Source organism: Gymnoscopelus microlampas (genome assembly GCF_963454915.1).
Source record: "Gymnoscopelus microlampas genome assembly, chromosome: 9".
Classification (NCBI taxonomy): Eukaryota; Metazoa; Chordata; class Actinopteri; order Myctophiformes; family Myctophidae; genus Gymnoscopelus; species Gymnoscopelus microlampas.
In genome coordinates this window covers 16,012,320-16,026,462 of record NC_139946.1, presented here as the reverse complement: position 1 = coordinate 16,026,462, position 14,143 = coordinate 16,012,320, and the positions used below count along the sequence as shown (strand labels likewise).

General features: G+C 42.2%; 1 protein-coding gene across 2 annotated transcripts; it reads right to left on the bottom strand.

The window, feature by feature from the left end:
* Positions 1–3,081: 3,081 nt before the first annotated feature.
* Positions 3,082–12,577, bottom strand: ncl (nucleolin). 2 transcript variants are annotated; one of them, XM_084066357.1, is made up of 16 exons: positions 12,402–12,577; positions 10,598–10,690; positions 10,307–10,418; positions 9,908–10,027; positions 8,933–9,067; positions 8,549–8,686; positions 8,283–8,366; positions 8,044–8,167; positions 7,484–7,620; positions 6,879–7,005; positions 6,551–6,696; positions 5,987–6,119; positions 5,276–5,424; positions 4,696–4,822; positions 4,238–4,551; positions 3,082–3,917 (listed from the first exon to the last, which is right to left on the bottom strand). In XM_084066357.1, exons 1-16 carry the CDS (start codon positions 12,417–12,419, stop codon positions 3,850–3,852), a joined length of 2,025 nt encoding a protein of 674 aa, XP_083922483.1. In that variant the 5' UTR covers positions 12,420–12,577; the 3' UTR covers positions 3,082–3,849. The 2 variants fall into 2 exon arrangements, with proteins under 2 accessions (XP_083922483.1, XP_083922484.1); XM_084066358.1 differs by having other exon boundaries at positions 5,987–6,116.
* Between the last annotated feature and the right edge of the window lie 1,566 nt (positions 12,578–14,143).

Below are 14,143 nucleotides of genomic sequence, written 5' to 3'. Positions count from 1 at the left end.
TACGTTTTCCACCAAACAAAACTGAAAGGGGAAAAAAGAAACACTGTGAGCAGAATTTAGGAGACTTCACTGCTCCCTGGTGGTGCTAAATAAGCAAAACAACATGACAAACCATCATAGCTTTCAAAGATATACATTAATTGATTCTCAAAGTGGGGTCCGGGGACTCCCAGGGGTCCTGGGGGGTGGGAGCAAAAATGACGTAATATTTTAAGAAAAGATAGATCTGCTATTTATGAAAAATCTTGAAAATTCGTGCAAATCTTGAAATATATATATTTACGTCCATGGCCAAATACATATCAATTTGGGGGTCCTTGGCAAGAAAAATGTGAGAAGCACTGATATACATTGTGCCTTTCAATGAGGTGAATAGTGCCACAAGTAACAATCATAAGCCATTACCATTAACATCAACACAAGGGATGCCAACAAAGTGAACAAGCTGTGAGGAAGCCTAAGTATGTAGATGGAGTTAACTGGACGGTTTGCAGGTGGATGTGGACAGTGGTGGAAAGTAACTAAGTACATTTACTCAAGTACTGAAGTACAATCTTTTAAGTATTTTTACTTTACTGGAGTAAAGTAAAAATGTTTAGTACTTTTACTTCTACTCCACTATGTCTCAGGGTCAAATATTGTAGCCTACATTTTACTCCACTACAACTATCTGAAATGTTGGGGCGCATACCATTTTTGCCGAAAAGTGTCAATATTTTCACTATTTTTGCATGAGACCTTTGTGAGACAAAGTATAAAATAACTCCTATTTTCAGCTCATTTATATTCACTCATTCATTTTTCATAGACTGTAATATACCCTTTCATTAATTCATTGGCAATAGATCATGTACGTATATTCTTGCATGTTGACTGGGTGATAGATTGTAGCTACTAGTCTAGGCCTACTTATTTGATAGAATACATACCGAGTGCAGATCTAAAACTAATACTGTACATTTCATTTTGTATCCTCATCTTTTTCTTACCTGCAACTCCTCTGTATTCAGTGGTGGAAAGTAACTACGAACATGTACTCAAGTACTGTACTGTAAAACTTTTACTTTACTGGAGTATTTCCACTTTCCTTTCTTTTACTTCTACTCCACTACATCTCAGATGCATAGACTCCACTACAATTATTTGAAAACTTTAGTTACTAGTTACTTTGTAGATTTTGATTATTACAAAACATACATTAACTAATTTACTTCAGCCCTCTTTTAACTTTGGGTCTCTGTGAGCTTGTAGAGCTACAATTTAAAAAAAGATTTTTATAAACTTTAGTTCCGTTTCACAAGTTATCAGATTACGATAGCTTGTGAAACAGGACATTCTGCATAATGAGTACTTTTTACTTTTAGTACTTTAAGTATATTTTGATTCCAATACTTTTAGATTACCAGACTTTGACTTGTTTCTACATTGCAGTTTTGACACTTTTACTTACTTAAAAGACCACTTTGGTAGAGGTTTGGGTTGTGTAGTTACCTTGCCATGATGTAACTCGGTAAGGTGGACAAGAAATAAAAAATAATTGCTCTATTTATTAGAAATTGATCATTCAAAATATGCTCCTCGCTGACTTACATTGTACGGTAAAACAGCTGTCAAAGTCACACTTTTAAACGATCACAAAGCTGATTCAGACAGTATAGTACATCACCATTTTTTACTATTTTAAGGTCCGGATCCGCTCCGGGTTTTCCTAAAAAAATAGCAAAATCAACAGGAAGTAGATATTTTTATAAAATAAAAACAGTACTGGGTTTGGTGATGTTCTATATTGTCTGAATCAACTTTGTTTGCATTCGTTTACATGCTAAAAGGTGACTTTGAGAGCCGTTTTACCGTTTACGATGAAAGTCTGAGGAGCATATTTTGAATTATCAATTTCTAATCAATGGAGCAATTATTTTTTACCTTGCCATGAGTTACATCATGGCAGGGTAACTACATAACCCAAACCTCTACCAAGGGGGTCTTGCCCTTTAGGTCAAAAAGTGGAGTAAATGGATTGGAGGTGACTCCAGGTGAAGGCCTACCCCTATAGCGAAATACAGGCAGTGGTGGAAAAAGTAAAAAGGCATCCACTTAGTACAACGTTGTCCAGGTGACATTGTAGGTCTACCTGTATCACTACCTATGGTGGACACTGCCACCTAGTGGACATGTCGTTTATAGCTGCTACAGGCCTTCAGAAGTGCAGCACATTTGCAGATGGTAAATTATCATTGTTTTTTTACTAAAACCCAACCCCACTATTCAGGGCCTATGGGTGTGGTTAGGACCTAATAGAATCACATATTTTGACACTGTAAATATGTTTACCATGTCTGTGGCAGAAGATATTTACTGTAAACATATGCGGCCCCTTTCTATTAGTAATTCATATGCCCTTCCACTAATCCATATTCAACAATGTGTCTGGATATACAAGTAGAGTACCAAAGCAATTTCCTTCCACACAAGACACCCATGCCAGAACTGCCTACAATTATGACTGATCAATGCCTGTTTAGAGTACATGAGCGTTAGGCCAGGCCTGTTCTGCCGAACCACTCAGCCCACTAAGTGGGAGGTCGATGGGCTGAATGATTAAAGCCATGCGAAGGACGGGACTGATTTACAGATTCCCGGAATTCATAAATACAAATCTACATGCAGTATATATTGTCACTGTATGGTGGAAACCTTAGATGTCCAAAACTGTTAACTTTTCAGTAAATGGAAGATAAAAAAAACCTTGTGTTCTAATGGACCCATGGATTAAAGCAAAATGAAATCTCACAACTGACAAACTGTTGGGGCAAAACCTAATCCTAATGTCACACTTGAACTTTGTTTCCGTAACAGTTAACACATGTAGAATTATGTTTTGATAGACACAGCCAAACAGTTGAATAAATTGCAGATTCATGCTGAAGTCAGCCAGACCATCCATAACAAAAAGGATAGTCATTTTGTATTTTAAAACAAAATGCCAGATGCATATGAAATATCAGATAATTGGGATTTCCTAGAAGATTGAACGTTCATATAATGTGAACCCTGTTGACAAAACGGAAGTAACTACCCACATTTAAAAATCACCACTTACAGGTTTTATTAAACCTCAGATTCTCAGATGGGAAAAATTAGTCAATGCACTACAAATATTGTTACATAGCTTCAACATTGAGTCCTCTTTTGACTTCTAATTACATCGACTTGTGTGCCCACCCAAGGAACAGGACAGAACTGTTTAAACACGTTCTAAACAACACCCAACACTTCATCAGGCCCCGGCTCCATCCCCTTGTCCGTCAAAAATACAACATGAAGTAAAACTCTTTTCCAACTAAAGGCAAACAAAAATAAACAAAAATATAAGGATACATCACAATTTCTTTTTTTCTTTACAAAAAAAAAGTAAAATGAACTCAAAATGAATACAAATCGTTTCTTCTCATGTACACAATCAGATGTATCTGCATTAACGGGTATTTACCATTCACAGCAAACTCAAGTTTTGCCAGACACATTCCATTTTACTCCTTTTGGAAAAAAGCAAATAAAAAAAAGGGAGAAAAATAAACTGTGGTCTGGATTGAAGAGACGAGGATGATGTGCAGTCGGGACCTTCAGGATCATCTCATTGGCAGCGCTCCGGCCAAAGAGAGAAAAAGGACCATTCCGGCAAAAGGGAAAAGGGGGGTTCGAGGGAGTCGGGAAGGGGGAGGGGCTTAAAATGCCCGCTTTCAGTTAAATATAATAATCGATGATGCTTTTTGTGGAATGTCCAAAGGCTCTGTAAAGCGATGAAACCAGAGTCCATTCATATAGTAGAAAGTAAAACAGATTTTTTTTTTAGTCGTCAAACTTGATTTTCTTGCCCTGGGGCTTCGCTCCAAAACCGCCACCGCCTCCTCGGCCACCTAGAACGACAAGGAGAATTGGTTTTAAGCACAGTTTATTTTTGGGAGGGCCTTTTGTGTTGAAATGGTTCGTAGAGGCTGACAACAAAGTGATTCACTTGAAGTTCTTAACGCATCTGTCCTATCTGGTTTAAGTTTTTCACTGTTATAAAAAAAAAAAAACTCTACCACAATTGATGGTTTGAATATTTTCTCTAGTCCACAGTCACGAGTAAACCAAGAACCTAGCATCAATCTAAACAACTATCAAAATAATGCGCCTTGCATCTGTCTAAATAACCAGTCTAATCTAAACCTGATGACACAATTCATCTTCTTACCTCCAAAGCCACGTCCACCTCCACCTCCGCGACCTCCGCCTCCTCTTCCTCCTCTACCGCCACCTCCCCGGCCGCCGCCAAATCCGCCACCACCACGTCCTCCTCGGCCTCCGCCGAAACCGCCGCCTCCACGGCCGCCGCGGAATCCGCCGCCTCCGAAACCACCGCCCCCACGACCCCCGCGGAATCCACCGCCCTCGCCTTTGGGCTTGGCGTAGTCGAGCGTCACCCTGTTGCCGTCGATCTCACCCTCCTCCATGGCTTCCTTGGCGGTCTGACAGTCCGTCTCGTTATCGAAGTCCACAAAGCCAAAGCTACAACAGAGAGGAGACGTTCAGAATGGCCATAGATGTTTTAGTGCACTGTAACCAACAAGATGACCTACACCTTTAAGGTTTGCTTGTGTGTAGACAACACATGTGGTTATTTTCCAGATTGAGTGAAGAGTTGACCCTTACCCTTTAGACGAGCCGGTATCTCTGTCTGTGACTATCCTGGCTCCAACTGAACCTTCAAATGAGTCCCTGAGGGTCTCGTCTGTCGTGTCCTCAGAGAGCCCCTTGACAAACAATGTTTTTGTAGGACCTGGTTGCCAGAACAAAGAATTAATACTCAAGTACACAACCTATAGATTAAGACGACCAACATCTTCATTAAGTTACTACATAAACTTGAGTGCAATCTGTCTATGCATGTACACATTTAAATGACATTGATTACAGACCCATGCCATGGCTTAAATGTAAGTTGGCATCACATAACGAAAACATAAGCAAATGTTTTAAATGCTACAGACAAATGTGCCAGCGATTGAGGATAGAACCGGCAGACGATAACACACACACCGGTACCGAAGACATAGCATTGGCTTTGATCTACCTCCGTACATTACAAACATGGGTACTGAGCGACCACATGTAAGTCCAAGAAATGGAGGGGACTCTTAATTCTACATCATTCTCACTCCCAAGCCTGTGCATTTTGCCACTTTGTTATGGTAGGGTATTTTTGCACCGGATGTTTGGAAGAAAGACCTACCGGATTTGAATCCTTGGCCGCCACTTTGCCTGTTCCCCATCTGCTGGCTGTACTCTATCCTGACCGTTCGCCCTTCGATGTCTGTGTTGTTCACGCTCTCCATGGCCTCCTTGGCATCGTCTTCGCTCTCAAACTCCACAAAGGCAAAGCTGCACAGGAAAACAAGACAAAAGATTGAAACCGAGTAAAGGCCAGCCGTGACAAATAAATCCTATAAAAAAAACTGATACATTTAATAGAAATGTTAAATAAATTATGGGAGACTTCGTGCTGCATGGCAGACATACGTAGGCCACAACATCCACTTTAAGCTTGACAAAATCTTCCCCCACAACAGCATACATTGCCAACCCGGGTAGCAATCAAGCTGAGGATGTGCCAGCGATTGAGGATAGGACCGGCAGACGATAACACACACCGGTACCGAAGACATAGCACTGGCTTTGATCTACCTCCGTGCATTACAAACATGGGTACTGAGTGACCACATGCATGTCCAAGAAATGGAGGGGACATCACTAAATTCTACATCATTCTCACTTTAAGCCGTTGTATTTTGCCACTTGGTTATGGTAGGGTATCTTTTGCACCTGATGCTGACATTCTGGGTGCCCTTTGACATCAGGAACGATTTACAATTCTCTGCGTATTGGTATCCAACTCTAACAACGGTGAGGCGGCAGAAGCAATGTGTTGAATTGTACCACTCACCCTTTGGACCTGCCATTGTTCTGAGGAATACGGATGGAAACTGCCTTTTCGAATGACTGCTGAAGGACATCCTCTGTGGCGCTGAACGCAACGTTGTTGACCATCAGGGTTTTGCAGGGTGCCCCTACAGCTGCTGCGGTGGAGAAAGACAAGAGGCGGGTGAGTTCATTCAGGCTCAAGGTGCCAACAGACCTCTGAAAGATGGCGCTGATCAGCACTTAATTATCTTTGTAATCATCACAGAAGACTCAGGCGGTTATGATTTGCATCATATCAGGCCATGCACAGGTGAAACCACTTTTCAGTACATGGTCTGAGCTCTGGTGGCTGATCCTGATAGAGGATACAAAGAATTGGTCAGCCGGTGGCATAATTGACCACATGTACACGGCAGCCATTTTGATCTTAAGTCATGAAACTCCACCCAAGTGGGACATAAAAGCAAAATGGCTGCCACGCAAGTATGGTCAATAATACCGTCTGCTGACAAACGAATCAGGGCCGCCCTACTGACCCACTAAAGGCTATTATTCCAAAGATGACAAAATGGTTGAGCATGTTTACCTGCTCCCCTGGTGGCACCTTTAGCCTGCTGGCTCTTCTGCCCCACAAAGTCGACAAGGATGGAGCGACCCTGGACGTCAGCGCCCTGTGCCGACTCGAGGTGCTTCTCAGCCTGCTCCTCCGATTTGAACTCTATGTAGGCAATGCTGTGGAACAAATTTGGCAAAGAGAAAATTAGCTCATCCGATTTGTTCACATCCTATCTGGACTAGGACTGCAGAGGTCACTGTAGCATTCACCTTCAGCACTTGCGACAACAAAATGTTTTGTCTACAATTTCAGCACAATCTTCAAAAAATAATCTTAACGTCCGACCACTGGCTCTTACCCTCTGTTTGAACCGTTCTGGCCAAGAGGAAGCCTGATGTCCACTGCATCATCAAAGATCTCCTTGAGGTCGTCTGATGTGGCGGCGAATGGAAGGTTTTTCACGAACAATGTTCTTGCGTCTCTCTCTGTGGAAGTAACGAGTAACACAATTAGTCCAACTATAATACGTCACATCAATAATTTACAGTACAGAATGCAAACATAAGGCTTGTTTGCAGCCAGTGACTGGGCAATAAGATTGCAACAAGTATTGAAATGTGAAAGTAAGAGCACGTTTTCAACTTTCTACAAAACAGAAGATAGTGGCACCCAGGCTGTTGAATATATTTACTCCATCTGTACAGGTGGTAAAACAATAAATTGCACAAGATTATCACACCTGTCCTCGTTCAGACAAAATGTGCCAGCGATTGAGGATAGAACCGGCAGACGGTAACACGCCGGTACCGAAGACATAGCATTGGCTTTGATCTACCTCCGTACATTACACCCACGGGTACTGAGCGACCACATGCATGTTCAAGAAATGGAGGGGTGGGGAAAGGAAACCTGGTGTTCCTAAGTTCAGGGCACACTGGTGGCAGTGCTGCTACCATCTTGTACCTGATTTGAACTGCTGAGAGTTCTCTTTAGTCTTTGCCTTGTCGAGTTTCATCTCCATTCCCAAAACTTTCTTGCCGTTCAGTTCCAGAGCTTTATCCAGGTCCTCTTCGGATGCGAATTCGACATAGCCGAACCGCCTGTCAAAGCAAGCAAGGTAACAAAGCCATTAGAAAGTAATCCAATAAATCTCAAAGATGCATTCCTTTATTCACAGTATTTGGGTCGGTGGTTTAACTATACAATAGTCATTTCTTGAGCTTATCATTTCCCTCCATAGATAAATGTTTGCAAAATAAAATGGCAAATCATATGTTGGGATTAATTAAATATTGTTCCATTAGTTTGCCTCAATACTTTGAGAACGGATGTACCAGCGATTGAGGATAGGACCGGCAGACAGTAACACACCGGTACCGAAGACATAGCACTGGCTTTGATCTACCTCCGTACATTACACACACGAGCAGTGAGTGACCACATGCATGCCAAGAAATGGAGGGGACATCTCCCAGAATCCCTATTTAAGACAAATCTGTGACACTTCCAAAATAGTCACTTACTTTGACCCTCCTAGCCTGACATCAACAATCTCCAGTTCGTTCTTGGTGAAAAATTTCCTCAGGGCATCTTTGATTTCATCGTATTCCTTGTTTGGGTTCAGGTTTCCAACAAAGAGGCAGAAACCTTAAGAGAGAAAGAGAGATCACATTTCCATCAAAAAGAGATCACATTTCCATCAAGTTTATTATACAAATATACATGAGTTCTAACATTATGAGATGCCTGTATGCAGTCTTACCTTCACCATCGGCCTTGGCCTTTTTGGCAGGGGGTGTTTCCTTCTTAGCATCCGCCTTCCTCTTCGCAGGGGCCGTAGGAGCATCTATGAAACAAAAAAAAAGTGTTTCGAAATGATCAACCTAGGTGTGTAGTTGAGTCACAGGACTGTTTAGGCCCAGGCTTATTTTGCCCTTTCCAGTATTTTTTTTCCTCCTTCCCCCCAGTTTACTAACACTCAGTTGGCATTTTGCTTACTTTTCGCTAAAAGCTAGTCATACAACTCACCCTCGTCATCATCCTCCTCATCGTCATCCTCCTCCTCGTCATCTTCGTCATCCTCCTCCTCTGACTCCTCCTTGGCTTTGACCATACCGGCCTTCTTTGCTGGGGCTGCTGGGGTGGTGTCCATCTCCTCCTCAGAGTCTGAAAGCCACACAACACATACAGATACATCAAACACCAGTACTGCCACATTCAAATCCACTGATCCTGCATTGGCTGGCATCAGATTATTAAAAAGTAACATCACACACAATCAGTATTAAGTCCCTTTTTTGTCATCATATGCAACCCCCAAAAAAATGGGGGGTGTTCAAAATATGACAGCGTCCCACTGGTTCCTCAAAGAACCAGCAAGACATTGCCACAGATACGATTTATTAGTCTTACCATCTTCTTCATCATCGTCGTCATCTTCAGACTCCTCTTTAGCAGCTGCAGCCTTCACTGGTGCCTTGGCGGCGGGCTTGGCAGGAGTACCTTTGCCTTTGACTGGGGGAGGGGCCTCCTCTTCAGATTCCTCCTCTGAGAAAAACAAAGGATACATGTTTTTACATCCACAGAATGATCAATTACTACCAACAATGTACAACATTTTCTCTTAAATTAACAGTATAATCAATATAATCTACACGGCTAATAATTCTGATCCATCCGTAATGTGGGTCTCCAAACACATTGTCAATGGCGATCATGACTTCCACCAAAGTGGGACTGTTCTTGCCAAAACACCAAATTCCACAAGATTATCACACCTGTATCCGTTCAGACATAATTGTGCCAGCGATTGAGGATAGGACCGGCAGACAGCAACACGCCGGTACCGAAGACATAGCATTGGCTTTAATCTACCTCCGTGCATTACACGCATGAGTACTGAGTGACCACATGCATGCTCAAGAAATGGAGGGGATGGGGAAAGGAAACCCGGTCTTCCTAAGTTCAGGGCACATTGGAAACAATGCTGCCAAAGTTTTTTTTTAGTTGGCACATCACTTGGTGCCCCAGGCACACATCTTGGCCTTTTGTACTTAAGTAATGGTTTAAGCGTTAATACTTTGCAACCACTTGGTGGGGCATTTTTATTAATGCAAAACATGACATGGTGACCTACAACCTGAAGGCTCTAGGTTGCCACTTCTATATCATACCACACAGCAGAATTAAATGACACCATTGGATAGATCAATGGTCAGTCAAAATGTACTAACTGTTTGACGAAAATATTACTTTTTAGCAGTACTGGAGTTATACAGCAGCACATGCCACAAAATTGGTAGCAACCTTGAGTCCTGCTCAAGTACAAATGACTGCAATTACTTACAGCTTTGAAAAGTGCTGACAATTCATGAAATAGGTTCATACCATCATCATCGTCATCTTCGTCGTCGTCAGATTCCTCTGCTTTAGCGGCAGGAGCTTTGGCGGGTGTTGCTTTAGCGGCTGGCTTAGGGGGAGGGGCTTCCTCTTCGGACTCTTCCTCCTCTGTGGGTGCATTTGACATCACGTCAGATCTCGCAACAATTAGGCAAAAAATACACTAGCCTATCAACATAATGTCGCCTATTAACATAAGCAAAATAGTGGCTAAAGAAAGTCATGAATCTTAATTCCCTTAATCAAAATAGATTGCTCTCAAACTGTAGTACAAAACTTTTGGATTGAGGTTGTAATCAAGTCTTAACCATAGTCAGTGACACCTTCACATAAAGCAGTTGTTCCAGTAGGTTTTAGACATGTTTTCAAACAAAGTGCATATTTTACCAGAGTCATCATCCTCTTCCTCCTCACTCTCTGGCTTTTTTGCTGCCTTCCCATTTTTCACAGCTTTGACTGCTGGAGCTTTAGCTGGAGTAGCCTTTTTTGGGGGTGGAGTCTGAAAGAAACAAAAATAAATACAAGGTCATTCAACTCAACTGCCTTGATCCACTTATGCCATATATATATATATATATATATATATACATATTTTAAAATAATTGCCCCAACTGGGGTTAATGCTGTAAAGCAACACTAAATATAAAAAAAAAACTAAATCATTTTTCCACCCCATACCTCTTCCTCCTCTTCACTGCTTTCCTCTTCACTAGATTCCTCCTCTTTAGGGGGCGGAGGGGCCTTTTTCTTAGGCGTTGCCTGCTTACTTGCCTAAAAAGAGAAAATAAAAAACCTTTTAGACAAATACAAAGGATGATAAAACTTTACAGATCCAGCATGGTAATATGGGGAGGGTACTTTTAGATTTAATGTTTGGCTAACAAATAAAATCCAACTCCAAAAAGTGGTCAAAATGGAACCCCAAAGATGGTAATGTGTACACATGCATGGAGTAGTAGGGCCACTGGTGTACAGTGGCTCCCAGGTTTCTTATGGAGGTTACAAATGGCCCCTTACTCTTGAGCCCTATAACTCATCCTTGACCTTTTTAAAGTAGGAGAACCACGGATGTAGAGTGCACAAATGGAACCAAATGGACTTGTAAGTATTTTACTGCGTAATAATAACTTTTTTTATTTATTTATTTTATTTGTATAGCACTTTATACAACAATGTCACAAAGTGCTTGGGCAATTAAAAGCAGTAATCAACCACATGGGGGTGTACACATGGGGCCATGTGTACACAAGACATGTACAGGGCCGTTGTGAAGGGCTTTAAAACCCGCCAAAAATCGTAAAAAAACACCACTACCACTGGCGGGTGTTAAGTACCCTCAGGTTAAAAAACGAATGAATCTATAAAAATGATGCACACCTGAGGGGTGTATCAGTCTCTGGCACGCGCCACTCGGAAGCAGACGCAATCCCCACGTGGAGCCCAGCGGCACGCTGAAGCTAACGCGTTGGTTAGCCAACTAGCTTAGCTACTCTAGCATGCTTGTCACGTTTTCCCCGCAAAACTACCAAACAAACGTCAAACGAGACATCACAGGACCGTGATAAAACCTTAAAACCGGCACCGTGGAGGTGAGTGGCCACAACGCATGAGTGACATGACTTTTAATCGAGTTTTTCGGCCGTCAATAAACGTCAATTAATCCACTAAGTCCGTGCTAGCGTTAGCCAATTAGCCAACTTGGGTCATTAGGATATATTGTGCGTCAAAGCACTAGTAACTACATTTTAAATGAGACGTGTGCGTTCTCATTCTTATTATCCACGTTACCGTTTATAATACATGTGTAAAAACCTTTGGAGAAACGCAAAAGTTTGCTTGACTCCATTTTGAAAAAAGCACCATTAAGGCTTCATTTCATTACTTCGTAGTTTCGTGTCACTCGACAAAACCGTCGTTAAAATCATTTAAAACGTCTATTTTAGACTTTTACACTTCATTTATACCAGCGGTATAAAATGGTAATTTCGCGTCGCGTTTTAACGCGAATATAATAAAGTGGGAGTCGCTGTTCCGAAACAGGAACAGATGTACACGCTATCAACGTGTCAAAACGTGTCGTGAGGCGACGCGACGATAGCTTGTAGATCTGCTCTTTTACGGGCACGCAAGGCTTTCGGGGCCTAGCAGTAGCAGCCAGCGAGCAGCACAAAAACATGGCTGTCTCAGATCTGGGTCGAGAAGAACTAGCAGCACTAGCTGAACTGCGATCACGCTTTTTTCCTCCTAACAATGCGGCATATTTGACGGCAGCTATAAACATGCAAAACATCGATATATATACATAAGTATTTTCGGTTTTATCGTGCATATTCATTGAAAATCTCGGGGTTAGTCGCGTGGCCATTTATTTATTTTTAATCCCCACCATCACACTGCAGGAACTTGCACGTTATACAGGCCTCAGTGCGTAAACACAATCCAACATATTATCTGTACATTTATAAAATGTCAAATGACTCACCTTCGCCAGTTTCACCATGGTGGGATCTTTTTTGCGCTTCGATGAAACACAAAAGTCGACCTTCAGTTCAGCCTGTGTTGTTTAATAAAGACCTGAATGATAATAGAAGACTATCTGCTGCTACACACGTGGCTCAGTCAGTCCACACTGTTGGACATTGAGGAGAGAAAGACAGACTGAGCGGACACGCGCTCCTCTATGCCGTCGTGCCTGTCTTTCCGGGCTGTGCGCGTCCACGCGGCCCCGCCCACTCGGGCTCCCTCCTCCAATCAGGTGGGGAGGATTTTGCCTCGAGTTTTCCTCGTGCACGAGTACGCGGCGGCGTTGCCATGTCCGCTTATTATAAGCGACTTTGGGCTCGTTTTTGCTGTGATTGATTGATTGATTGAATACTTTATTTAGAAAGACATGGAAAAAGTACATGGAAGTACAGTTTACAATACAGGGTCCTCTAAGATGGATCGCCCATAAAAGTCAACGGCTTGTTTCAAATGAGATCCCCACATACTGAAATCATGGTGACATTTAAAAACAGACAGATATATTATGTACACTACTATGCAGAACATCATACAAATAGCTTGAAAGTTCACGGTATGAAAAACTAAAAATATGTACAGTTAATAGTTCGAGGGGGGGAGGGTGGGGGGGATTAGGTTAAGACTTAAGAGGGGCCAGTTTGGAATTGCAGCCTCCTGAAGGTATTTAAATGTGTTATATTAGTGGTTGCGGTTTTTATTTTGGCCTTGTTTCTAAAGTGTAGTTGCTTATTTATTTTGGACTTACTGTGTAATGTTTTTTTAAACCAGTTGTTTGTATCAGTGGGTTCTCAAACATTTTCATGTCAAGGACCCCGAAATGAATCCAGCCACCCTAATAGAGAAGGCCGTACTTCGTTTATCCCGTTTGCCTACTACTAGCACACCAGTAGTGCATTTTTTCCCAAATTAAGCACATTGTGCATGCCATGGGAAATCCAAAACGCTACATTGCATGCGTGCAACTTTCATATTTTCCGTACAGTTTGTATTTTTGCGCAATACTTTTGCCGGAAGTCCTCTGACACGATTTGCGTCACACTTTTCCAGTTACACAAATGTTGCCGCTGATTTTGTCCAGTAAAAGGCGGCCCCCTAAAGCCCAACATTGTATGTCTATTCTTTGCAGACATTACAAATGTTCACGGCCGGTGCAAGACTCACGCGTAAGCTTGCACAAGGCATGCATGCATGCCACCAGTAACAAGTGGACAGGAGACGCCCCATATTTTCTTTCTTATACAAACAAATCATGCCACAAACAGTCAACCCACTACCAGGGGTGTACTGCCGGTGGAGCGAAGCACTGAAGGTGCACGCACACCCGCCCGCACATGCACGTAGCCTACTGTAGGTGTATAGGCTGCTGTCAGATGTTCTGTCTGAAGCAGTCAAAGAGTTAGATAACCGTGGCTGATGGATTCATGAAGTAATTCAATTCCAGGGTTGACGTCTGCAAGGTAAATGCATATGACAACACTATTGTGTCCCCAGTATGCAAGTAAATAGAATAATAGTTGATATACAGTGTATTGTGGGTTAATAAATAGGCCTATATATTAAAGATGTTCTTTCAATCACGATCACTAACGTGCCGTGCGTGTGTAATGTGTATGCGCGAGCGCTCCACTAGCTAAAACATCCACAGTACACCCCTGCCCACTCTTACTAGGCTTACATGTCAGACGATGTGTGTGCCAACTA

What these genes read in the sequence shown, in the direction of transcription:
- ncl (XM_084066357.1), bottom strand. An exon ending in GTCAGGCTAGGAGGGTCAAA is followed by an intron (nt 7,621 to 8,043) that starts GTAAGTGACTAT and finishes TTGCTTTGACAG; the next exon opens with GCGGTTCGGCTATGTCGAAT. An exon ending in AGGTGCCACCAGGGGAGCAG is followed by an intron (nt 6,120 to 6,550) that starts GTAAACATGCTC and finishes TCTCCACCGCAG; the next exon opens with CAGCTGTAGGGGCACCCTGC.